This window comes from Gekko japonicus, unplaced genomic scaffold, assembly GCF_001447785.1.
Source record: "Gekko japonicus isolate JY-2015 unplaced genomic scaffold, Gekko_japonicus_V1.1 scaffold1384, whole genome shotgun sequence".
Classification (NCBI taxonomy): Eukaryota; Metazoa; Chordata; class Lepidosauria; order Squamata; family Gekkonidae; genus Gekko; species Gekko japonicus.
This window is the reverse complement of record NW_015162524.1, coordinates 188,924-213,366: the sequence shown is the minus strand read 5'-3', so window position 1 is coordinate 213,366 and position 24,443 is coordinate 188,924. Positions and strand designations below refer to the sequence as shown.

The 24,443-nt window shown below is 44.1% G+C and overlaps 1 protein-coding gene across 1 annotated transcript in view; it reads left to right on the top strand.

Annotated features, from left to right (window-relative positions):
• The window catches only part of TMEM117 (transmembrane protein 117), a 394,142-nt gene that overhangs the window by 288,851 nt on the left and 80,848 nt on the right, over positions 1-24,443 (top strand). Inside the window, exon 5 of the mRNA XM_015406264.1 lies at positions 12,367-12,526. Coding sequence (XP_015261750.1) covers positions 12,367-12,526 — 160 coding nt within the window. The remainder of the gene's footprint in view (positions 1-12,366; positions 12,527-24,443) is intronic.

The following is a 24,443-nucleotide window of genomic DNA, read 5'->3' as shown; positions in this document are numbered from 1 at the left end:
GGGGTGGATCCTGTGGAGGGCAGCATTTTTTTGGGGGGGATGGAAGGACTCAGCAGGGTATAATGCCATAGGGTCTACCCTCTAAAGCAGCCATTTTCTCCAGGGGAACTGCTCTGTGTCATCTGGAGTTCAATTGTAACAGCGGGAGATCTCCAGGTCCCACCTGGAAATTGGCAACCTTAGGGGAAAGTCAGCCAAAAAGCAGGGGGTTGAAGAGAATGGTGTGATGGTCGCTGAGCCACCCCATTAGCCAGCCAGCCATGGTGGAGCCAAAAAGGGGAGAGAGCCGTTTTCCGTTTATTATGACAGGAAAGTGGCCAAGCTGGCAGTGGGCGGGGGAGGGGGTTATGCTGAAAGTCCTTTGTCTCTTTACTGACAGAAGCAAGCTTGGTTGCCTACCAACAGCCATTGAGGGGAGAGTTAGTCCCACACAGGAGGCAAGAGAAGTGTCTTTGTCAAGGGAGAGAGAGCTGTCTGCCAGTAAATCTGACAGGGAACAGGGGCTGAAGTGAAAATGAGCAGGGAAGAGGAGCAGACCCAGCACCTGGCCAATGGCACCTGAGTACTCTTGAGTGGCAGCTGAAAGTGCAGAGGAGAAAAGGGAATCCCCATCTTCATAATCAGTGGGGAGCTTTCCTGTACCACACCAGGCTGGCTTCTAAGCCTCTGCCTGGTGGAGCATCCGTCCCCTTTGCTGGATCCCTCCAGTCTGAGGCCAAGATGCTGGGCGCTGGCTCTGTGGGCAGGACTGAGGCAATGCAGCGAGGCAATACAGCCAGGGGATTGGCAAACCTTCCAAGTGGTAGCTGAGCGAGCCAAATGCTGTGGGAGCATGTGGAATGTTCACACCAAAAGAGAATTATACATAAGGAGAGATTGTCATGATTTTATTTAGTTCTGTTTTAGCTGTGTAGTTTTTGTGTAAGCCACCCTAAGCCTGCCACAGCGATAAAGGTGGGGTAGAAATTTAATAAATAAATAAATGGATTAAATTATAAGCTATTTTTCATGTTTCCCAGTACATAATTTTGCTAACATGCAAATGTGTTTAATCTTAGGCTAATTAGTTGATTTTAAAAAGCCAGGGGCCTAGGTTTGCATGGCAGTTGGCCACATGCAGCTGTGTGTGCTTGTGACCTTCAACCAATTTTGTGCCGGAATAAGCATGTTTTTTGCTTTGTTTTGTTTTGTTTGGCATGCCCCCAAGAATCGTTATTGGCCCATCTCCATGGTTCTGATGTGGCTTATGTGTTGTTATTGAATTATTGTGTAATTTCAAAGGTTTTCAGTGGTTCAGATCATAGAATCATAGAATTGGAACGGGTCACCGAGGCCATCAATTCCAAACCCTTGCTCAATGCTGGATCAGCCTAAAGCATCCCTGACAAGTGTTCGTCCAACTGTTGATTCAAGCATTAATCAACTGTAATGCGAAAATTTCTGATTCTCTCAGCAGATGATTTCCAAAGATAAAATTTACCCATTATACAAACAATGGAAATTTCCATTTTCAATCTTCCCCTTCACTTAAGAGTATGAGAGTACAATGCACATCTGTATAACTAATTCTCAACAGTCCCCTCTGCGTGCGGGTACTTATTTCCATGAATAGAGGGCACACTCTCCCCCAATAGGTTTTTCTACAGACTCGGACTCCATGGGGCTGCAGAAAAATCCAAAACGTTTTTAAAAAGACTTGGGGAGGGCTGAATTCCACCCCTCCAAATACCTTTTGAAATGGCCACCACAGGGATCTGCTCCAGGCCCTGCTGCATTGACAGTGAGAGATAGACTGGCTGATAGCCAGAGATACAGAGAGAGATTATGAGTGGGGGAAGGGAGTAGGAAGCAAAAGCAGAACTGGAGCTAGGATTGGGGAGGATTCCTCCTGTAGTATGAATGGCTAAATAGCAGGGTCATTGGGTTAAAAAGGCAGGGGGAGGGGGCAAGGCACTTTCCAGGCCTATTTTGGAGCCAGGCCTGGGACTAGGTTTGCCTGTACCAGGTTGGGAAATGACTGGAGATTCTGTGGTGAAGTCTGAGGAGTGCAGAGTTTGGGGAGAGTCCTCAGCTGGATATAATGCCACAGAGTCCACCCATTTTCTCCAGGGGGACAGATCTCTGTTGTCTGAAGTTCAGTTGTATTCTGAGGGATCTCCAGGTCCCACTTGGAGGCTATCAAACCTAGGCCTAGCAGCACCCTCTGGGTGACATGATACCACCTGACTTCCATGATTCAACTAGGTTTGGCTGCTTGTTGGTGTTCAACAGCAGCCACCCTATAAAAGTCAGTGTAGTGTAATGGTCAGAGCTTCAGAGGCCCCGGTCACACGGGCCAGATAATGTGGGGGGAGGCGTGGCTTTTCGCGCCAGCCAATTTAACATACCAGAACACGATCAGATGCTGCCGTGGCAAAGTGGGGTTTTGTTTGTCGGCACATGTTTTCGGTGCACGTCAAGAGCATGCTTGAGTGATCACACGTAGGCATTCAGTCAGTGGCCTGTAGCAAACCATTTACTAGTAGGCTTTCTCGGGTATTTTTTAACTCCAGATCTTCAGGCGGATGCTACGGGTCGGCGATGGGTGTGCTATGCTTGCCAGTTGTGTACTTGTGATCGTGCCCGTATACTCTGCCCAGCATTCATGCCTCTCCCGTTGCAAATGCAAGACCCAGGTTTAGATCCCCATCTTGCTGTGGAAACTCACTGGGTGCTTTTGGACCAGTCACATACTTTCAGCCTAACCTACCTCATAGGGTTGCTGTGTGGATAAAAAGGAGAAGAGAATAATGTAAACTGCTTTAGTCCCCACTGTGGAGAAAGACCATAGTTTTCCTCGATAGAAGCTGCAGGGGGAAAGAAGATAGAAAGCTGAAGACAGAGGGGGAGATAAAGGTAGGTTGGCTGTTGGGTGGGAAGGAGATAGGTATACCAATTCAGGTTGGGAAATTCCTGGATATTTGAGGGGTGGAGCCTGGGCATGGTGGGGATTGAAGTGGGGAGGGACTTCAGACAGCTATAATGACATAAACTAAACCCTCCAAAGTAGCCATTTCCTCAAGAGGCAACTACTTTTGCCAACCTCCAGGTGAGGGCTGGAGATCTCCTGGAATTACAACTGATCTCCAGATGACAGAGCTCAGTTCCCTTGGAGAAAATGGCTGCCTTGAAGGGTGGTGTTTATGGTATGATATCCTGCTGAGCTCTTCCAAGCTCAAACCTCATCCTATGAAGGTTCCACCCCCAAATCTCCAAGAATTTCCCAACATGGAGCTGGCAATTTTAAGAGGAACTGATCTCTGTATTTGGGCAATTCACTGTGATTCCTGGAGAGCGGCTGCTACCACTGCTGCTGTGCTGGGGGGGAAGTAGGTGGGATCTAGGAGAGTGATGGGGGAGCAAGAGTGATGGGGTAGGGGCAGAAAGGAAGTGACAGGCATAGAGGGGGGAGAGAGAGAGAAGAGGTGGCAGAAAGGAGAAAGATTGTGAGAGAAGTAGGGGGAGAGGGGAAGAAGCAGAGGTGGTGGGGGAATGGGATAGCCACTCCCACAACTTTCTTGTAGGTCCGCACTTGTATGATTCCTATGGCTAAAAACAAAATTAAGGCATCATACTATGAGGAGAAATTAATCAAACTGAAGCTTTCATTTTGTCACTTGATTTGAATAGATCACCAAAGCTACAACACTGAGATTTGGCAGACAAGAGGGAGTTGCATAAGGCTTCGGGAGAAAATTCTAATTTCAGTGATAAATACTAGATTAAAAAGTTCTGTTAGCTGGAGATACTGATTATATCTGCCTGCTGTAAAAATCAGGATGTATCTTCCATAACATCAGTGCTGTTTTTTAGTTCCTATATTTTTGTCTAGTTTCTGGGAGTTCTGCCATTTTGTTTTGCCCTTTCACAGCAGGAAAAATTGAAGCCCATGTAGTCTGCAAGTGGTCTGTGGCTTAATAGTTTAAAGAGCTGGAACCTCTTCCTAGTTTTGGATGCAATACTGAAACACTTAGTGCCAGTTTTGCTTTCAAAGGTTAGAACAGAATAAATCCTGGTTAGTTACTATTTGATTGAGTCATTTTTGCATGGCTTACTTATTTCATTTTCTAATGGGCTTGTTAATTTACTCATGATATGTCACATAGATCAACCATTTGTTTAACAATAACATTTAAAAAGCTGCTTTTCAATATAGTATGTAAACTGGAGTGTGCATTTTCATCTCTGCTATTTGTATACATTAAAACTATGACCATTTACTTGACAGGGGATGTATACAAACTTGAGAACTTTCCAAACATTTTAAGTAAACTGCATAGAAAAAAGTAAAGTGTATCACACAGATGGCTTTCTACAACTTTAAGCTGTTGTAAATAAACTATTTATGCTGTAACCCACTCAGCCATGCCTATGTACTTAGCTCCGTGTTACTGACATAAAATTGTAGCCAGTAAAAAAATCTCCCTTGTATTCCTGCTTCACGTTACCTTGGTAATATTGATACTCACATTTCATAGGTTAGTGTGAGTGTGTCATCACTTTATTGTCAGGGCTTTTTTTGTAGAAAAAGCCCAGCAGGAACTCATTAGCATAATAGGCCACACCCAACTGCAGAAACTCATTAGGATATTAGGTCACACCCCTGACAGCATACCTCATTAGCATATTAGGCCACACCTCCATGTTACCAGAAGTGTGGTCATCCAGCCACACTTGTGTAAGATTGCAGCTTTTTTTATATGCTCAGCAAAAACTTTTAATAATGGGAGAAAAGCCACAATCTCATGCAAGTTTCTCTTTCAGTCACTTGCAAACACTCCAGCGAGTGGTACACATTCTGCATGCTCCATGTTTCACAGGGCTGGCAGATCTACTGTCTGCAAAAGACATCCTCCCTTCTCTAGTAAATTATGGATAACCCGACCCCTTGAAAGAGAGGTATGCCTAAAACATATTTACTCATTTTATAATAACATTAAATAATATTAAATACATAACCAAGTTGCCTTCTTCAAGTGAATGCAAGCTTAGCTTTGCCTGTTGCTGTAGGCAAGACAATTCCCAGGGCTTTTTTTTCTGGGGGAACATGCCAGAACTGAGTTCTGGAACCTCTTTGACAAAATTCTATTTAAAGGACCCATTGAAGACATCATTAACCTGACCCCCTGTGAAATACAGCGATCATCCCAATGAAGTGGTACTTAAAGTGCCAGCCTTCTGTTGTTGCCCTGGCCTGGCTGACCCTGGCTAGCCCAATCTTGTCAGACCCTCTGAAGCTAAGCAGGGTCAGCCCTGGTTAATACTTGGGTAGGAGACCACCAAGGAAGCCCAGAGGAAAGCAATGACAAAGAGGAAAGCAATGGCAAACCACCTCTGAACATCTCAAGCCTTAAAAACCACTACGAGGTCACCATCGATCAGCTGTGACTTGATGGCACTTTCCACCAACATTTTTGTTGTTGCATAAGAAAAAGGCCTGACAAAACCCTTGGGGCTGTGCACTTTGCACTCTCTGGAACTTTAAGTCATGTTGCCCTCATTCAGCCTCGTATAGAGACAACAACCACATGGCCCTAGCCACAGAAAGTCACTTAAATCCACACAAAAAGGTCTGCATTTTACCATCAAGTCCAAATATTTCACACCATGGGAAGGCAGAAAGAGAAAATGATACTGTCTGCCTGTCTAACAAAGTTTGAGTCCAGTGGCACCTTTAAGACCAACAAAGTTTTAATCAAGGTATGAGCTGAAACCCCCTGAAACAACACTGACTTGATAGGGTAAGAAAGACAGAGAGAAAAAGACAAACAGAGAGAGAGACACACACAGAGGGGCACAGAGAAACAGAGGGACAGAGAGACACACACACAGGGGCAGAGAGACACAAAGACACACACACACACACACACACACACACCAGTTGGTGTCAGTCACCAGAAGGATATCTATAAGAAGATCGAGGAACGAACTATAAGAAGAGTGGATTGTGTCATCACAGCCATCCGGAATTATTGTTATTAGCACTTTATTGAGTTGTATACTTAAATGATTTTAGAATTGTTTTAATTCAAATTAGTCACGCTTTATTGTAAATTATGTATTGATTTTATGTAAGCCACCCTAAGCTGGCTTTGGCTGGGAGGGCGGGGTAAAAATCCCATAAATAAATAAATAAATCTGAACCATGAGGTTGGTAAAGCCATTAAGCTGGCCAGGTATATAGAAACTCCTTATGAATATAGTCAGATGATCTGAAATGTGTCTGCCCAACTGTCAGATTTTTGGAAGTAGTCAACAAAGGCCATCGCCCTGGGGCTCACGTAAGATTGCTGGATCCTCCAGCAGAACCCTCTTAAACTCTGTGGTTTTATCATAGTTTCCAGACATTCAGAGTGATGTGACATCACTTCCTGGTTTTTCCCAGAAGTGACAATGCTGTCATACTGACACACACCCCAATTCTTTTAACCCTACTCTCAAGATATTGCTATGGCACTTAACAAGATGCTGGACTAGATAAACCACCGGTGTGATCTAGTATGGTTTTTCCTGTTACACACCTGTTGTGAATAGTTACTGTGCTCATATGGTATATTTTTAAATTTTGTATACAAGTATGACAGTGTACCTCTTCCATTTTATAGCCTTTTCAAAACAATATTCACACTGTTTGCTTGCGTGTGTACATACACACGTTCAAGACCAAGAATGCTCTTCACGTGTGTATGTTGCCATCAAGACACTTCCGACCTATGGCGACCCTCTATAAATTAACCTTCTCCAAAACATCCTATCGTTAACAGCCATTCTGCCTCCAAATAGCTTGTTTGAATGGGGTACCTTGCAGTACAATCCTATGCAAAGTTGCTCCAGTCTATACTATTTTATTTCAATGGATTTAAGACTGGAGTAAGTCTGTATAGGATTGCACTATTAGCCTTTAAGAAGCTGCCATAAGCATTTCCCTAGCCAACCAAAGGAAACAGGATATTGGCCTTACATGGACTTGTTCAGTGGTATTTCCTTGTAGTTACAAACTGCCTAGGATCAGATGGTGCTTTCCCTCCAGTGCTGAGAAGGAAGTCTCTAGTCAAATGGGCTGGTTGGAGAGAAAGAAGCCGGCCAGGCAAGTGGGCCTGACTCTTCCATTCTCCTGTTTGCGCTGTGACAATGCGCATGCACGGGAAGGATGGCCCTCCATGACAACACTTCCTTTCTGTTACTCGCGGCTCCACTGACGGCAGAGTAGGAGCGTCACTGCTTGTTCAAAGTTTCCATTGGGGAGAAGTGTGGGGGCCGGGAGCCTTCCTCCCAGTTGAGGAGGGGGAAACTTGTGTGTGAGGAAGAAGGCCTCGTGCAGTTCCGGAGCCCTGCAGTAGCCTGGCGGGGCTTTCCTCGCCAATGCCACCATGTCGACAGGCTTCTCCTTCGGAGCCGGCACTCTGCGGCAGGAGATGGGGAGGCAGGGTCGGATGGCTAGCAGGCAGGAAGGACACTGGTGGCCATGGGAGCCGGTCCCGTGGCAAGGTGGGAGGCCTCACTGGGAGGGGCAGGGCCAAACAAGGCCAGGCCCGTGCCTTCTCTCTTGGGGAAGGGGGTTGCTGCATGTGCCCCCACCCCCTGGGCTCCTTACTGACCCCTGGGCTCAGAAGCCAGCCCTGCTTATTGTTGTGAAATTCTTTCCCCTGACAGTATGATTGGCTTGAAAAGTTGTGATCCAAGGTGACTAGACTATCCATATGTGACCAGAAAATGTGCATACTAGATCATGATCCAAGTATGTATCTGATGAATAATATGGCAACATGTCATGGCTTCTATCTGAATACTGTAAACAAGTATTCTTTAGATGTGTATAAGCCTAATCCACCCTGACCTGGATGGCCCAGGCTGATGTGATCTCATCAGATCTCAGAAGTTAAGCAGGGTCAGCTCTGGTTAGTACTTGGATGGAAGATCACCAAGGACGTCTAGGGTCACTATACAAAGGCAGGCAATGGCAAAACACCTCTGAACATCTCTTGCCTTGAAAACCATATGGGGTTGCCATGAATCAGTTGTGACCTGATGGCACTTTCCACCAGCAAGTCTAATTCTGTTTGCTATCATTAGATTTCATATTATCTGCAGTTGTGTGTAGCTTCTTGGGCAGATGGATTTTTAGTCACACTGTGTACTGGTCATCGTTTTGAATGTCAAAGAAAGTACTCTTGAAATCTACTCCCTTTCCCCTTCATTGAAATAAATAAATGGAGAGATGCCTTCAGAGAAATGTGAGAATCACAATTGGTAACCAAAGCAAACATTGACTTGCTTACTTGCTGTTTGTGCATACACCCACACATTTAATAATAACACATGTCCATTGACATCCAAAATGATTGTTTTTCTCTTCCACTGTCTGAACATTTTCAAAGAGCATTTGGAAGAGAGATTCCCAGCTAATAAGGAGAAACAGCCCCAAACAAGCAATTTAATAGTTGTGTGGCGAAATGTTATGAGCCGCCTAAATTATGCTTCTCAAAAAAACAGGGGTTTCATTTGTTAGAGTGTGGTTTACTCAAGTAGATGCTTTTTTAATGAATTTACTTAGTCTATTAGCATTTGAGCAAAAAGTCCTAACAAAATGACTTATAGTCATTATAGTCATACTAAGTTGCTTAGGCTTCCTAAGTGCATTGCTCTTGAGACAGGGATCAAGAAGTTCATAGAATACCCCCAAGGATTTAGGAGGAGGAAACTGAGACCTATTTCATGATGTGACAATAATGTCATTTCCCTATGGCCCAGAAATCAGAAATGAAGACAGGACCCCCTCCCCAGCAACTAGAATGTTCCAAAATGTAATTTACTTAATAAGTGACCTTCAAGTAAAAACTAAGGGAGCTGCTTGTCAGTTGATATCATTTGAAGATATCTCATCATCTGAGACAATTTTTTTCTTATTACTGGTTGCAGTCCTCCCATAACATGAGAACTCAAAAGCACCTAATGACGTTTATGGACAATAGATTTAGGACAGACCAGAGGAAATAGTTCTTCACTCAACAAGCATTCAATTTGTGGGATTAACTGCCATCCATCAATGGTAATTAGCCATGAGGATTAAAGGGAAACTCCACAGTTAGGGTTAGTTAACCTATGAATACCAGGGCATCATCAAGGGAAGACTTTGGTCTCTGTGCTGTGTTTAGCACTCCAAGGGAACTAGTTGACCACTGTGTTGAAACAGGATGCTCATTAGAAGGATCATTGGTCTGCTCCAACAGGGTCTTTTTATGCTCTCTGGTGAATCTATGAACAGTCTCTAGTGAAAAGAATTGTGTTGTATGAGTGGTGAGCAATGTTCCCTCTAAGCTGAGTTAGTGTGAGCTAGCTCACAGTCTTTTAGCCTCTGACTCACACATTTTTGTCTTAGCTCAGGAAGGATGGCTCCAGAGCAAGCTAATTTATGCAGTAGCCAAATTACTCGCTCACAACTTTAATGCCAGTAGCTCACAAAGTAGAATTTTTGTTCACAAGACTCCACAGCTTAGAGGGAACATTGGTGGTGAGGTGATGTGAAAGCCCCCTCCTTTGTCTTCTCTTTGCTGGATATTTCACAGTCTTGTTTAGATGTTTAAAATCTTCATGAAGTGCAGGAGTAGCCCAGGCATTTTTCTCCACTACTCTTCTAAAGTAAGGTATGATGTGGACATTCCACAAAATTGCCCACTTTGTGAGAGGTTTTTAAAGGGGGAAGGATCACACAAAAAAAGGCATCTGTGCCAATCTCAGCATAACCAATTAATTCCCCTACTTGCTATTGTGTGGTCTCAAGGCACGGGGTCATCATTTATTGTTTTTCCTTTCCTTTCCTTAATGGCTGGCTATTAGACGCTATATAAATAAGTATGAGTATTAATATTGTTGCTGAGAATGATTTCACCCTCTGCTAAACTTACAGTACCCACTGGAAGCTGAGGAGGGGGTGGGGTTTCCTTTCAAAATGGTGCTGTCATTTTTAATAAACTTGTTATTCTTGTACAATTATAATTGCTTTCAGTTGGATACACTTCTGGGAAGTGTGGAAGTGAAGATCTTGGTTCCATTGGTCTGTTCATTCATGGCTGCAGAGACCTTGCACATTCCCCTGATAAAGAAATAGTTGGTGCTATTATCTGGTGGGAACATATGGTATCCATATGCAGTCCCCCATCCACCAAATAGATGATACATATGATGGATGTGATGACTGATGGATTTGTGGCTCCTTTCTTTCTCTCTGCATGTTTCATGTTTGGTGGAACAGACTTTTTTTTTTTGGGAAGAAATAAAGAGCAAAATACTAATTTTACTTATGGGAAACAGAACCCTGTTCCATGTGTCCACGATAGTGGATGGGTACCAGGAACATGGCCCTGCACAGCAGTGGGTGCCAAATTATGAAATGTCCCTCCAAGGCCAGGCGTCTATGTTGCTGACATTTTTATATCCATTAATGATATTTTTATTCACGCAAACTTGTGACACTTTGTAAATATCTGCCCTTTGTGAACATTTTACTAGGAGCATCTAAGATTATTAATTATTTCCGTTGGTTTTTTTTTACTGCATTTTAATTGATTTATAGCTATTAAACTTATTGTGTTTTGAATCCCAATCAAAGTCATCTTGGTGGAGACAGGCTGAAATGATAGATGGGTTGAGTTAGAAGAAGAGATGAACATGCCATTGAGTCGCAACTGACTCATGGCAACCCCATCCCCAAGGCGTTCCAGTCAAGAGGTTTGCCTTTCTATACATAGCAATCCCCGTCTTAAGAACATAAGAACATAAGAGACGCCAATGTTGGATCAGGCCAAAGGCCCATCCAGTCCAACACTCTGTGTCACACAGTGGCCAGAAATACCAGTGCCATCAGGAGGTCCAGCAGTGAGGCCAGTACATTAGAAGCCCTCCCCCTGTTGACCCCCCCCAAGCACCAAGACAGAGCATCACTTGCCCCAGAGCCCCTAGCTATACCTTGTGGCTAATAGCCACTGATGGACCTCTGCTCCATATGCTTATCTAATTCCCTTTTGAAGCCGTCCATGCTTGTAGCACCCACCACTTCCTGTGGCAGTGAATTCCATGTGTTAATCACTCTTTGGGTGAAGAAGTACTTCCTTTTATCCGTTCTAACCCGACCGCTCTGCAGTTTCATGGAGTGCCCTCGAGTTCTTGTATTGTGAGAAAGGGAGAAAAGTACCTCTTTCTTTACCTGCTCTTTCCCATGCATAATCTTATAAACCTCGATCGTGTCACCCCTCAGTCGTCTTTTCTCCAAGCTAAAGAGCCCTAAGCGCTTTAACCTTTCCTCATAGGGAAAGTGTTCCAACCCTTTTATCATTCGAGTTGCCCTTTTCTGCACTTTTTCCAAAGCTATAATATCCTTTTTAAGGTGTGGTGCCCAGAACTGCACACAGTATTCCAAATGAGGAATTCCCAGGGCTAAATCAATCACCATTGATTTATATAGGGGCATTATTATATTGGCTGATCTGTTTTCAATACCCTTCCTAATAATCCCCAGCATAGCATTGGCCTTCTTTATTGCAGTCACACACTGTCTCGACATTTTCAGTGAGTTATCCACTACAACTCCAACTTTGGTGTCCCACCACTACAACTACAACTTTGGTGTCCCACCAAAGTAGTGACTGTGCCTAGTCTTGCTTAACTCCCAAGCTGTGACAAGCCCAGGCTATGCTCGGGTCCTCAGGCTGCTTGGGTTGAGTTAAAATGTGTTAAACACATACATTAGTGGGTGAGTCTTGTGTCTGCCTATGCACCTCTAGGTCAGTGATCATTTTACATTTTTGTTAACTAGGCAGTTTTTAAAGCCATATTTAGATTCTCCCAGATGAATCCAACCAACTGTTCTATTGAAAAAGGGAGGAGAGGTCTCCCTTGACCATCACAAAAGCAACTTGGAGGATTTTGGAACCTGCATGGACAAAAACCATGTGGAATGGGGGCTGTAGTAAGGAGAAGAATTAAGTGAATTTTTAAAAATGGCTGGCTCCAACCAATGCTCCCTCTAAGCTTTGGAGTCTTGTGAGCAAAAATTCTACTTTGTGAGCTCCAGGCATTAAAGTTGTGAGCAAGCAATTTGGCTACCGCATGAATTAGTTTGCTCTGGAGCCATCCTTCCTGAGCTAAGAGAAAAATGTGTGAGCCAGAAGCTAAAAAACTGTAAGCTAGCTCACACTGACTCAGCTTAGAGGGAACACTGGCTCCAACCCATTGTCCAGAAGCACCTCATTTTAAAACTATTTGCAGGATAAACCAGAACAACCTTACCATATGTTTTGGTGAACTCTTCTTACTTTCTGTTGTTTTCAGGACTGTTCTGTTTACTTTGACCTCAGTGGTTGTACTTGTCATCACAACTGACTGGATCAACTGGGACAAGCTCAATCGTGGATTCCTGCCAAGCGATGAAGTTTCCAGGGCCTTTTTGGCTTCCTTCATCTTAGTCTTTGACCTTCTTATTGTCATGCAGGTACACTTTTTCCTGATATTTCTTTCCAAGTGCTGAAGCTGCCTTCTCCGTAGATCACCCGTTTGCATGTGCTGTCCAGCCAAGACGTTCTAAAATCAAATGTTTGCCATTGCTATTATTAGGTTTAGATGACATCAGTGTTCCCAGAGAACTGTTTAAAAAAGCCAAATGGCCTTTTAAAAAAGATTATAATGGCAAAAACATTGCTGACTTTCTCAGCTTTATTTTGCAAGGTAAGAGTTTGGTGACTTTCCAAATGCAGGTATTGTCTGCCAAAATGGCATACGGGAAAGAAAGAAAAGTAAAGGTAGTCTTTTTATAATGAAAAGCCTCCATTATGAGGATGAAATAACATAATGGAACATGAGTTACAGACCTTTAAAATGTCCAGTATATGGTTACATCATACAATGAAAGATATTAATAATCATTCTCAGGAATCAGTCTCATTCCTTTATGCATGTATATTCTCACCAGGTCTACTGGCAGCTTGTTGTGCCAGGTTTCTTTCCACTAGCTGATGTTTCTAAGGAGTTGATTTCTTGTAGCCCATCCAATCTGTGCTGTTTTAAATTGTGCTGCTAAAATGGGACTCTATTCTATGGTCAGGACAAGGCCATATGGAATAGCATCTGTCTAAAATTTGAATATTCTTCCTCCCTTTTAATTAATTTCTATGAGGCAAAACAAATTTTTAGTTTGGGATTATACTAACAATGGCTAGTGCCATGTAGTGCTTAAAGTGCTGGACCAGAATCTGGGAGATGAAGATTCAGATCCCCATTCTGCCATGGCAATAAATCGGGGGTGGCCAAACTGTGGCTCAGGAGCCACATGCGGCTCTTTCACACATAGGGTGCGTTCAGACGGGGCGTTTCAGCCGGCATAAACTGTTGCAGTTTATGCCGGTTGAAACGCGATCACACTCACCTCCAGCACATCGCAATATGCCCGTCCACACCTCAGGCACTCAGGAGAGCACATCGACATTTTAAATTTTATTTTTACAGAGTTTGCACATGCGCATAGGCAGGCTTCCTTCTAATGAAGCCGATCGGCTGCCGCTGGGCTCTCGGGGCGCGTGCGCTGTTGTTTTATTGTTTTTTTGACAGCAAATGGAGCCGGGAAGGAGGGAGGGGTGGGTGAAGAGCACGGGCAAACGAGGCCGGGCAGGGAGCCCGGACAGGCAGTCTCCCGGGGAGGAGCTGCCGGCTCCTGCAGGGGAGGAAGCGTAGATCCTTGCACTTGCGTCGCCCCCTCCCACCTCTCCTCCCTCTTTTTTTTTTTGCATGCGTGAGTCAGGCCCGCCGCCGGCTGCCCATTGACGAACTCCCCTCCCTCGCCGCTGCCCTGGAGGAGGAGAGTTAGTCCACAGCAGCCGAGGAGGAGGAGGGAGGAGGAGGAGGAGGGCAGGGCGGAATCATGAAAAACACTCTGCAGCCGCAGCCAGAGCAAAAGCGGCTGCAGCAGCAGCAACAGCAGCGGTGGGCAGGGGAAGAGGAGAGGCGGCTTTGCAGAAGCACATAACAACCTTTTAATTTCTTTATTAACAACGGGGCGAAGCTTCGCCCAAGCGCATATCGCCAACCTAGATAAAATGGCGGGCAAAAAGCGGAAGCCTCAGGCTTCCAAACGGAAGTGCCTGTACAACGTTGGAGAGCGTTCAGACGGAGGGGTACAGCGATTACAACCGTTGTACTCAGGATACCACCACTTGGGGACCTAGTGGCAGAGTACAACGGTGTAAAGCTGTTTACAACGGTTAGGGACGGCAGATGTTCGCTGTGTGAACGCCGGTAAGTACACCGGTTGGAACCGTCACCTATTCCGTTGTAAATCCCCCGTCTGAACGCACCCATATTGTGCAGCTCCCAGCAGGGTGGCTGGGGAAGTAAAGGTGAGGCATGCCTTCCTGATCAGTCTTGCCTTCCCCAGCCAGTGTTCCCCTCCCTGTGTAGGCTTGAGGTGGGGGGAGCAGAGAATGAAAGCAACTTTAACTTTAAATGTGTTCGCAAAGCCCCCCCCCCGCCCACCACCAGCCAGTTTGGAGAAGGCATTTGTCTCTTTAAATCCCTTCTCCAAGCCAACCAGTGGGGGAGGGGGGGCTTGGAGAACGTATTTAAAGTTGCTTTCTTTTTACCTCTCCCTCCCATCTATTTGCTTTCTTTCCACTTTCTTTCTTTTTCTTTCTTTTTCTTTCTTTCTTTTTCTCTTTCTTTCTCTCTCTCTCTCTTCCCTCCTTTCCTCCCTCCCCATCTAGTTAAATGTGTTCTCCAAGCCCTGCCACACTGGCTGGCTGGCTTAGCTCGGAGAAGGCATTCATCTCTTTAAATCCCTTCTCCAAGTCAAGCTGGCACAGCAGCAGGGGCAGGGGGCTTGGAGAACACATTTAAAGTTAAAGGTGTTCTCCAAGCCCCCACCCCATGGCCCTGCCTGCTGGCTTGGAGAAGGCATTTGTCTCTTTAAATCCCTTATACAAGCCAAACCTGCTGGCATGGGGGGTTGGAGAACATATTTAAAGTTGTTTTCTCACCTCTCCCTCCCCATATATTTGCTTCTTTCCTCTCTCTCTCTTTTCCCCTTCCTCCCTCCCTCCCTCCCCCATCTACTTCCTTCCTTCCTTCCTTCCTTCCTTCCTTCCTTCCTTCCTTCCTCCCGCTCCCTCATCTATTTGCTTTCTTTCTCCCTCTTCTTTCCTTTGGTGTAGTGGTTAAGTATGCGGACTCTAATCTGGGAGGACCAGGTTTGATTCCCCACTCCTCCACTTGCAGCTGCTGGATTACCATGGGCAAGCCATAGTTCTGTCAGAGCTGTTCTTGAAAGGACAGTTCTGGAAAGAGCTCTCTCAGCCCCACCTACCTCGCAGGGTGTCTGTTGTGGGGAGGGGAAGGAGTTTGTAAGCCGCTCTGAGACTCTGAGTGAAGGGCGGGGTATAAATCCAATCTCTTCTTTCTGATGAGGGCAGAAAGGTGAGATAAACATTTTGTAAAGAAAGAATGGAAGAAAAATCCTGTTTTTTGCCCTTCCCCATTCACCCTCAGATCCCCCCTTGACCTCATGTCCACTAGCTCTGGCTCATTGCTGATTACAGCACACCATGCCCCGCCTTCCCCAGTGGCTCCTGTTGCCCACCATTCCTCCTCTCCTGGCCACCACTACCAATTTTCATGCACCATTTTGCTGCAACGAGTTCCAGCAGTTTAATTTTTGCAATATCTGTGCATGGACTGATGTTAAACTGAAGTAGGGTTATCCCTAAAATAGGGGGTTTTTAAACAAAGCTTTTGTTTGTTTGTTTGATTGCAAACCTGGGTGTGTTCGCAGAACTATTAATGGTCACTGTGCCTAGCCTTGTTGTATAGGTACAGCTAACTTCATAGGGTTCAGCCCATGGCTATTGAATATAACAATTTATACACACTTTACAATAAAAATGTTATGCAGCTTTTGGGTTTTTTCGGGGGTTGCATTGTGCTTAATAATATGCAAGGGAGCTTCTAACAAATGAATCCACTTTATGTGGCTGCAATGAAAAACATGAATAAGAATGGGCCATACATTATCCAACACAACACTGAATATCATTATACTAAAGGCACAGGTACTGCCCGCTACCACCATTATTACTAAATCAGTCTTTTGACTGTGAAAAATGAAGTCCCCACAGTATGACCTTGAGGCTATCAAGCTTGGAAGGGAACCTTCATTTGAAAATCCCTGGCTTCGGTGCTGTTTCATATTTTTACTGCACAGAGTAAGTCTTAAGTTTAATTGCATTTTTGAATGATGTTTGCACAGCAGACTTGTTATTTATTTAAAGATATTTATCCAAGATGCACAACTAAGATGACTTATCTTATTTACAAGGTGGCTGTGGCATCAGTGAATTGCCATTGCAATAAAGTCAGGTTGACTCAGGTGGGTAGTAAATTCCACATAAAAATTCTTGCAATGAGAGTCTTCTAACTAAACTAGATGCATTAGACAAATTCGTGCTCTAAATGTCCATGTAAAGCCTTGCACTGGCTTTGTAAATGGTCATTTCCACATGATGGTTATTTCATGTTAATTAAGTGCCTAAAAGAATGTTCATTTTGTTGGAGTCTGTACTGAATTCAGGTTCTACACTGTTTACACTGCAAACTAATTTTAGCACAAGAAAGTACTAACCTTACCTGCAAAGTAATTCTCAACATGGGTGGGAGGCAGTGTTCCCTCTAATCTGAGTTAGTGTGGGCTAGCTCACAGTTTTTTAGCCTCCAGCTCACACATTTTTGTCTCAACTCAGGAAGGATGGCTCCAGAGCAAATTAATTTATGCAGTAGCCAAATCACTTGCTCACAACTTTAATACCAGTAGCTCACAAAGTAGAATTTCTGCTCACGAGACTCCACAGCTTAGAGGGAGCATTGGTGGGAGGGGACTATTTGTATGAACACAAGTTTACCCTTCTCAAAATTATTAGGGCTAATGTTTCTGCATGCTAGCATTCAATTAGAAAACATCCTGCAATGTAACTAAATAATATTGTTTATTGTATTCTTTTCTTTATTGACCCCCCACCCTGAAAAGCTTGAATATTTCTTATAAGAGACAGGAACCTGCAGAATGGCCTGATATTAATTAGCCCTGTAGCATCAAATAAATGCTCTAACCAAAGGGTTTGTGATAATGGTTCTTGCAGGTCTACTAACAAATGCACATGTACAAACACATGTGCAAAATTCTGTACACACAAAGACATAATGGCACAGGAGTGCCTTCTCAAAGGTGCAAGAATATGCCATGAACGTTGCAACCACTTGTGCTGAATCACATGACTGTTTCATATACAGTAAGAACTTGCTGCATACACCACAGGGCATTTGCTCAGGCAATAACACTTTGTCTCTGTGGGCCATTCAGCAAATCCTGCTGCCACACCCAACTCCTTGCAGGGAGGGGCAGAACCAGCATTTTTCGTAGGATTTATATGTTACATTTGAAGTGTGCCAAATGTTTCACATGGCCTATCTGCATTCAGACATCACAATAAACTGTGGCTTGTGCAACAAACCCTGCTTGGTCTACTAGATGTAGCCAATAAATCCCTGTTTGTGTACAAACCCCAGTGTGTTTGTTTTTTGCCTGTTTTCTGCCTCCTAACAGAGAGGACATCTTCCCTGTACCACCAACTCTGTGGCCATGCAGCTGTAAAGGGTGCTGCTACTCAACTGACTGTGGCTTGTGAATTCAGCTGTTATGCAATAAAAATGGATCTGTACAAACTTTGATTAGTATACCTGGTGTAACCTCTATTTTTAAATCCCTGTTTGGCCCCCACAGTTCATGGGATTGTATATATTCAGATGTCAGTCTCACAACCAGATTGATCAATCCGCTGTTGATAATCCACAATTTGTGATATCTAAATGTAGCCACTCCCTCAGTAATCCTTATAACAGCATTGTAAGGTAGATCAGTATCATGTCCATATTGGAGATGGAGCTGAAGCTGAGAGGAATAGCAGTTTTCCTAACTTCAAAAGTCACTACCCTCACTTTAAAGCATTTTATGTATGAAAATCGCCCTCAAACATTTATTTTATTAAAATATTTAGATACAGTGTTTTTCCAAATTGTGGCTCCAGAAATGACTTAATTACAGACCATGGGCACTACTATAAACCTTCTGCGCGGGCCTGGGGAAGCTGGATGCGAGGCTCTTCGGGCCTCTCCCGGGCCTCAGCACTTCTGCATGGGCCTGGGGGACCCGGCGGCGGGGCTCTCCGGGCCTCCCCCCGGCTACAGTGCTTTGGCGCGGGACTGGGGAAGCCGGATGTGGGGCTCTTCGGGCCTCCCCTGGGCCTCAGCGCTTCTGCATGGGCCTGGGGGACCCAGCGGCGGGGCTCTCTGGGCCTCCCCCCGGCTGCAGCGCTTCTGCATGGGGAGCTGGGGGCAGGGCTTGCCGCCGCCACCATTTGCACCAGCTCCTGGGCTGCTGGAGCAGCGCTACGGCCCCAAAAGACCCCTGGTATAAGGTAGTGCCTATCCCCTATATTTTTTATCTAGAAAATCATGCGTTAAGAAGAATGTTTACCCTCATGAGGTGGGATGCCCTCCCTTCAGCAGTTACAGAGGGGAGGTTTAATTAAAAAAAACCCTTGCTGATCATATATGTCGCTGCTGCAATGACGGAATTGAAACCTTAATGCATGTTATATATGACTGCAGGGCATATAGCCACTTTTGTGATATTCTTCCACTCTCTACAACTACTCTATCCTCAACTAGTCAAAAGATGCAATTGCTGAAGAACCTCCTAGAAAGTAGGTGCCCCAAGGTTACAGCTAAACTTTCCAAATTTGGCTGGTTAGCTGTAAGGACTAGAAAGCTCCTAGTGAAAGACGAATAGATGTAATTTGTTACAGGATTTAACAGGTTTTACATGCATGCTCTGTTTGATATTCATTTTATATATTTCATTTATGCTTGTGGTTGTATGAATTTAGTTTGAGTTAGTTTGACTGTTGTACTAGAGTGCTGGCTTTTTGCTGTGAATAAATTTGTTGTTGTTGTATCTGAAGAAAGTTTTACTGTTGGTCTTTACGTTTTTTGCTATATTCTCCTCATAGTCCCTTTTTGCCTGCCTGATCACAGACTTGCATTTTATATGCCTTTCCTCCTATCCATTGCTTCAGCCCTTACCTTTTTGATTTCCTCCATGTATGTTTTCACTGTTTTAATCACTCCTGACTAACTCATTATCTGACCCACCTCATCAAGCTTGCCAGATTTTCCCCTTTTGGATTGAATTAATTGTGTACAGGGAATCAAGGTTAATAGTTGACCTCCTATCAATCAAATTGGTGTTTTCCTAGGTCTTTAGTTTATCCATCAGCTTTCATATGCACCCTGACCTTCCTATCCATGCTTCATATGATTAGTGGCATCTGTCAAGTCCACGTGGACCTTACCCTTTCCTAATTCATCATGCTGAGAGCACAACAAATGGTGTCTAACCTCTATTCCTAGAGCTAGTTTGTATACATACTTAAGTATGCTAAAACAGATTTGAAAATAGTTTGAAATCTATGTCCTGCGATTCTGGAAGCAACTACCAAAATTAAGAAAACACACCTCCACCAAATTTTGTATTGATAGCTTATTGGGAAATTAATCACTGACTCTGAAAGTAACTATGGTTGTATTCTTTGGAACAAGTGTATCTTCAGACACCGGATGAACATTTCAATGAAGGAATGGATGATAAATAGGTCATCCTGAAGACAAATTAATACTGCGCTGGTTTCTACATGGAGAAATTCAGGGATTTACAACCTATTTTGTAACTGAATCTTAACTTGTACAATTTCTGTGAGTCATTTCCATTAATCAGGCATGATGATATGTCTGACCTTACTGTAACAGCAGATCAGGAGGTATGACTAAACTTACGTTCTGGGAGAATAATTCATTAATGCTTAAATCCCTAGAACACTTGGACCTGAGAGCATGGAACATTTGGGCTGTGTTAATTTAAGGCATCTGCCCCCAAGACACTCAGTGATACATCAGCATAGGTCTGTTGGGTGAGGAGGTGGTCACTGTAGTCTATAAGGACTCTATCCCTCTTGCACAGTGCCCCATCTAGGGCACTTCTGATTTTGAGGTTGTGTACCTAATGTTAAGACTAGGAGACAGGATTGGGATTCTGTTGGTGTACCTCCCACCCTGCTGCCTAACAGTGTCTCTGCTTCAGGTGGTCTTGGAGTTGGTGCTGAGGACTCATAGACTTGTTGTCCTGGGGGACTGCACCATTTATGCCAAGCCTGTCTTGTCAGGAATGGCTCAGGATTTCATCACCTTCATGGCAACCATGGACTTGGATCGGGTAATAACTGTCATAAACCTGCCCTGCATCTATAACTGTGGTCAGACGACAAGCAGGGCACACTCTGATCATGCCACAACTTTACTCCAGTGTTCCTTGTGCTGGGGCATGTCGATCACACATCCCATGGTAACTGGTTGAGGAGTGCGAGCACCCAGTGGCTGACCATCCAGGCTTGGCTGCCTTTGTTCCAGAAGGGAGTCCCATGCCCACATGCACAGAAGTGTAGTCTTCCGGTTGGCAGGGACTCCCAAGCTGGGCATGCATAGACCTTATGCAAACCTCACATACTTTGCAAAAAAAATGGCTGCCATGAACCAGAAGCTCCAGGCTTTCCCAAATGGCTTGGCCACACAAGGTAATGATCATACATCCAGGACTGTGGAATGCTCCCGTTAACACCGGACTTCCCCGGTATCTGTTTAATCTATTTGAGAGACACATTAGAACGGGAGCCCAATGACTGGGGAATGGCAGCCAGATGTTGCAATCTGATCGTGCCCTTTTAATCCACAAGGGAACTGTGAGGGATGCAGATAAAACTGCCTATGTGATTTAAGCAGGTGAATACATTTTTGTTTAATTGGCCATTCCCTCAGTGATCCCTCCTTCCTGACCAATCTTTTGATTGTAGTTTTTATATTTTGTACGTTTTAGCACTGGTTTCAATTATGTTTTAATAGCTTTAAAAGTTTTTATGATGTGATTTCATTATGTATGTTTTAATGAGGGCAAAAAACTAAACTATACATTTTGTAAAAAAATAAAATAAAATAAATGAATAACATGTTGGATTTTAAATCCAAATTAAATTGACTCCAAACAGTAGACCTCCCTTCATTTTAAACATTGCTATATGCCCATCATATGCTTTCATATCATAATAACCAACAAAGATACAGTCCCAGTTAGGGATGGGCACAAACTGGGAAAATGGACACTTGTGCAGTTTCGTGGTTTGTGACATTTCACAAACCACGAACCAGTTTGGCTTCCCTGGTTTGTGAACCAGTTTGGGTTCGTGAGGCTCATGCAATCCTGGAGGTGTGCCACCAATGTGGCATGTCTTGGGGAAGGATGGAGAGGAGGCATTTAAAAATCCCCCTTCACTCTCTGGAGTCACGCTGCCTTGGCGGCATGCCTCCACATGTGAAGGGAAGGGGAGGCATTTTAAATTGCTTCTGCAGGGAGGGCAAAAGGCGTAGTTCCTCCCCGCCATGGAAGCCACAGGCAGCTCTCTCAAGTGAACTCAGAAAGCTTTTATATGCCTTCTGAGCTCACTCGCGTTGTGCTGTGGCAGTACAAGTCCACTGGCAAGTGAACTCAGAAGGCATTTAAATGCTTTCTTAGCTCACCAGTGAGTCGCACCACAGCTTTAAAGGGTTCTGACCATTGCCTTGGGCACCAGCATGTCTGTCCCATGAACCACTTCCACGAACCAAACGAACCTTAGCAAAAACACCATGGTGGTTGGTGGGCGGTTCGTGAACCATGCTATCGCATGAACCAGGTTCATGAACCAGTCCCTGATATTTGACGAGTTCCAGTTTGTAATTCGGTTTGTGACCATCCCTAGTCCCAGTTCTTCACAGTAGCTACCTCCTTCAAGTATTGTATCATTCACAGCTTTCAGTTAGAGTTCTAAAAAATGAGATCCCCTCCCTTAGTTTTTTTGTTATTTTTTCTGATATTTTTGTTTGCTTTCATTTGTAAATTGGCACCACAGATGTCATTAAATTGCAAAACACATTCTGTCATATTTGAGCAGACCTGTTTCAAAATTGTGTAGAGAATTTTCTCACCAGCTCCATTTCCCCAAAGGCACCAGAAAAAATTTCTTTCAGAGTGTTTAAAGATTAAAAATCTGCAGTTTGTACATCCTGTGATATTCCGCTTGCTTTAGTGAACTCCAGATACTGGCACTTTTACATATTTGGGGGGAAATCCACTCTAATCTGTGAGTGTATTATAACTACATAACAGCACCTATTCACCAATAGGAATCAAAATTAAAAGTGTAGTATTGCAGGTGGATTGAAATGTGTCCATTGCTGTGAAACAGAGAATGGCTTGCAACTGTGAAACTGTAATTTTGTATCATTCATTATAGAAAAATCAAATGAGATAGTCTAATGTCTCAAAAATTTATAATGAAATTTGCAGTAGTGCAAAAATGAGGAAACATCTCATGAACATCCACCACTGGCTCTGCTCTTGAGAGAGGACTATTCACTGGCAAAGGCCTTCCACTAACCTTACAAGTGCAACTGAATGTTTTGTTGGGTGAAATGAACTATAATTATGTTTTGTGCTTGTGACGTACAACTAAATCGGTTTGATTGAAAGCCGCAAGAAGGGTTTGTTCCCGGCCCCCGGCCCCCAAACAGTTCCATTTTACCAACATAAAAATACCCATTTACAAGCTGGCCAAAACCTTTGTCTCAAAAGACCTGTAAAGCAAACCAGATCCAGGATCTCTGATACCCTCTGAGAACTATAGAGAGGAATGAAGAGGAGGGAGAAAAAGAACAAGGAAGGCAGAGAACAGAAAATGACACCATCTTGCATTTAAAAAAAAGATAATGGATCTCCTTCATTGTGTAAAAGGTAAATTGAGATACAGGCCACATGGGGAAAGGGAGAGGAGGTTTACCCTTCAGCCCCTGAGTGGTTTCATTGGAAAGCAGGCTTTCTGCACAGTTACTAGCATTTTAAAGGAGAAAAACAGGGTGTGCCCTTTAAAATCTATTTTCTACCCTTTAAAACACTAATGGACTCTTCAGGGATCCCAGTTTTGATTACCTTTACAGAGTGAGGGGAGACCTGTGATCGCCATCAGCTCTGTTTTTGCCCTTGGTCCTGAAACAAAAAAATGATTCCCTTCATTTCTTGATAGGGTCTTGTCATGACCCCAGGGGGTCGCCACCCTCCACCACCACCACTCTGGACTTCGGGTCCCTTGAAAAGGCCCAGAGTACCCTCCCAAGCCCATCCAAAATGCCCCTTTATAAGCCGAGAGCATAGGCGTGATGACCAGGCAGATAACAATTAAACAAAATGGTTTATTAACACAATACTGGGGCAAGGATCACAAGATAAGGTGCTTTAAAATATATAAAAGTGTCTAAAGGCAAAATAAACACAAACCTAACGTGATTACCTAGTTCGCTTAACTGGTTACTACTTCAAGGCCCACAGCCTGCCAGGCTATGCTACCTGTTCTCACTCTGTCACCAGTGAGGGATCTTTCTCTCACCAGACCAGCCTGTCACCTCTGTGAGACCAGACTGCAGATGAGAAATGAAAGAATAGAATCTCCGGAAAGTGATTGGCTACAACTGTTGCTAAGCCTTATGGGGATTGTAGGCTGTCTGCTTTCTACTGTGAACAGGTCTCTTCTGGGACCAGGCTGCACTAGGGCCTTGCTCCCAGTCCTGCACAACACGATATTAGAGTGCCCTCTAGAATTTCCTCCCCAAAGTATCCAAAGGAGTTTTGTTGGCAGGTTAAACCTGCTATAGGCTCAAGCATCTTCCTGCGTCAATTTCATTGTCATCAAAATCTGTGAGGAATTAGACCCATATCTTCTGAAATATATCTTAAAGTTCCCCTCAGTTTCTACATGATTATCTTATTGTTAGTTCTAGTACGTTGCTTAGCTGACTGGCAAAGTCTAGGGGAGTTTTGTCTTTCTGTGGAAAGGGGATCACATTTGGCTCATAAAAGGTTTAATCAGAGTAGCATCTACTTCTCTTTCCAGGGACCCCCTCTAGCTTGGATGGAGTTCACCATTGTCATCCTGTGTTCAGAATATTGCTGACCCCCCAGTCGGGGGGACTGACCCACCTGCCAGAATGAGTGCACAGCCAGACAGATTCAAAGCAGGGGAATGAAGTGTGCTTCTGGGGCATTGCATCTGCAGTTACCTTGTTTGTGACATAACCCTCTGTCTCGCAAATCTCCTAGGCATCCAGTAGATACACAAAGTAAGCTTCTGCTTGATGAGCCTTAGGCACTCTAAAAAGGCAGTGGATATTGACTAAAC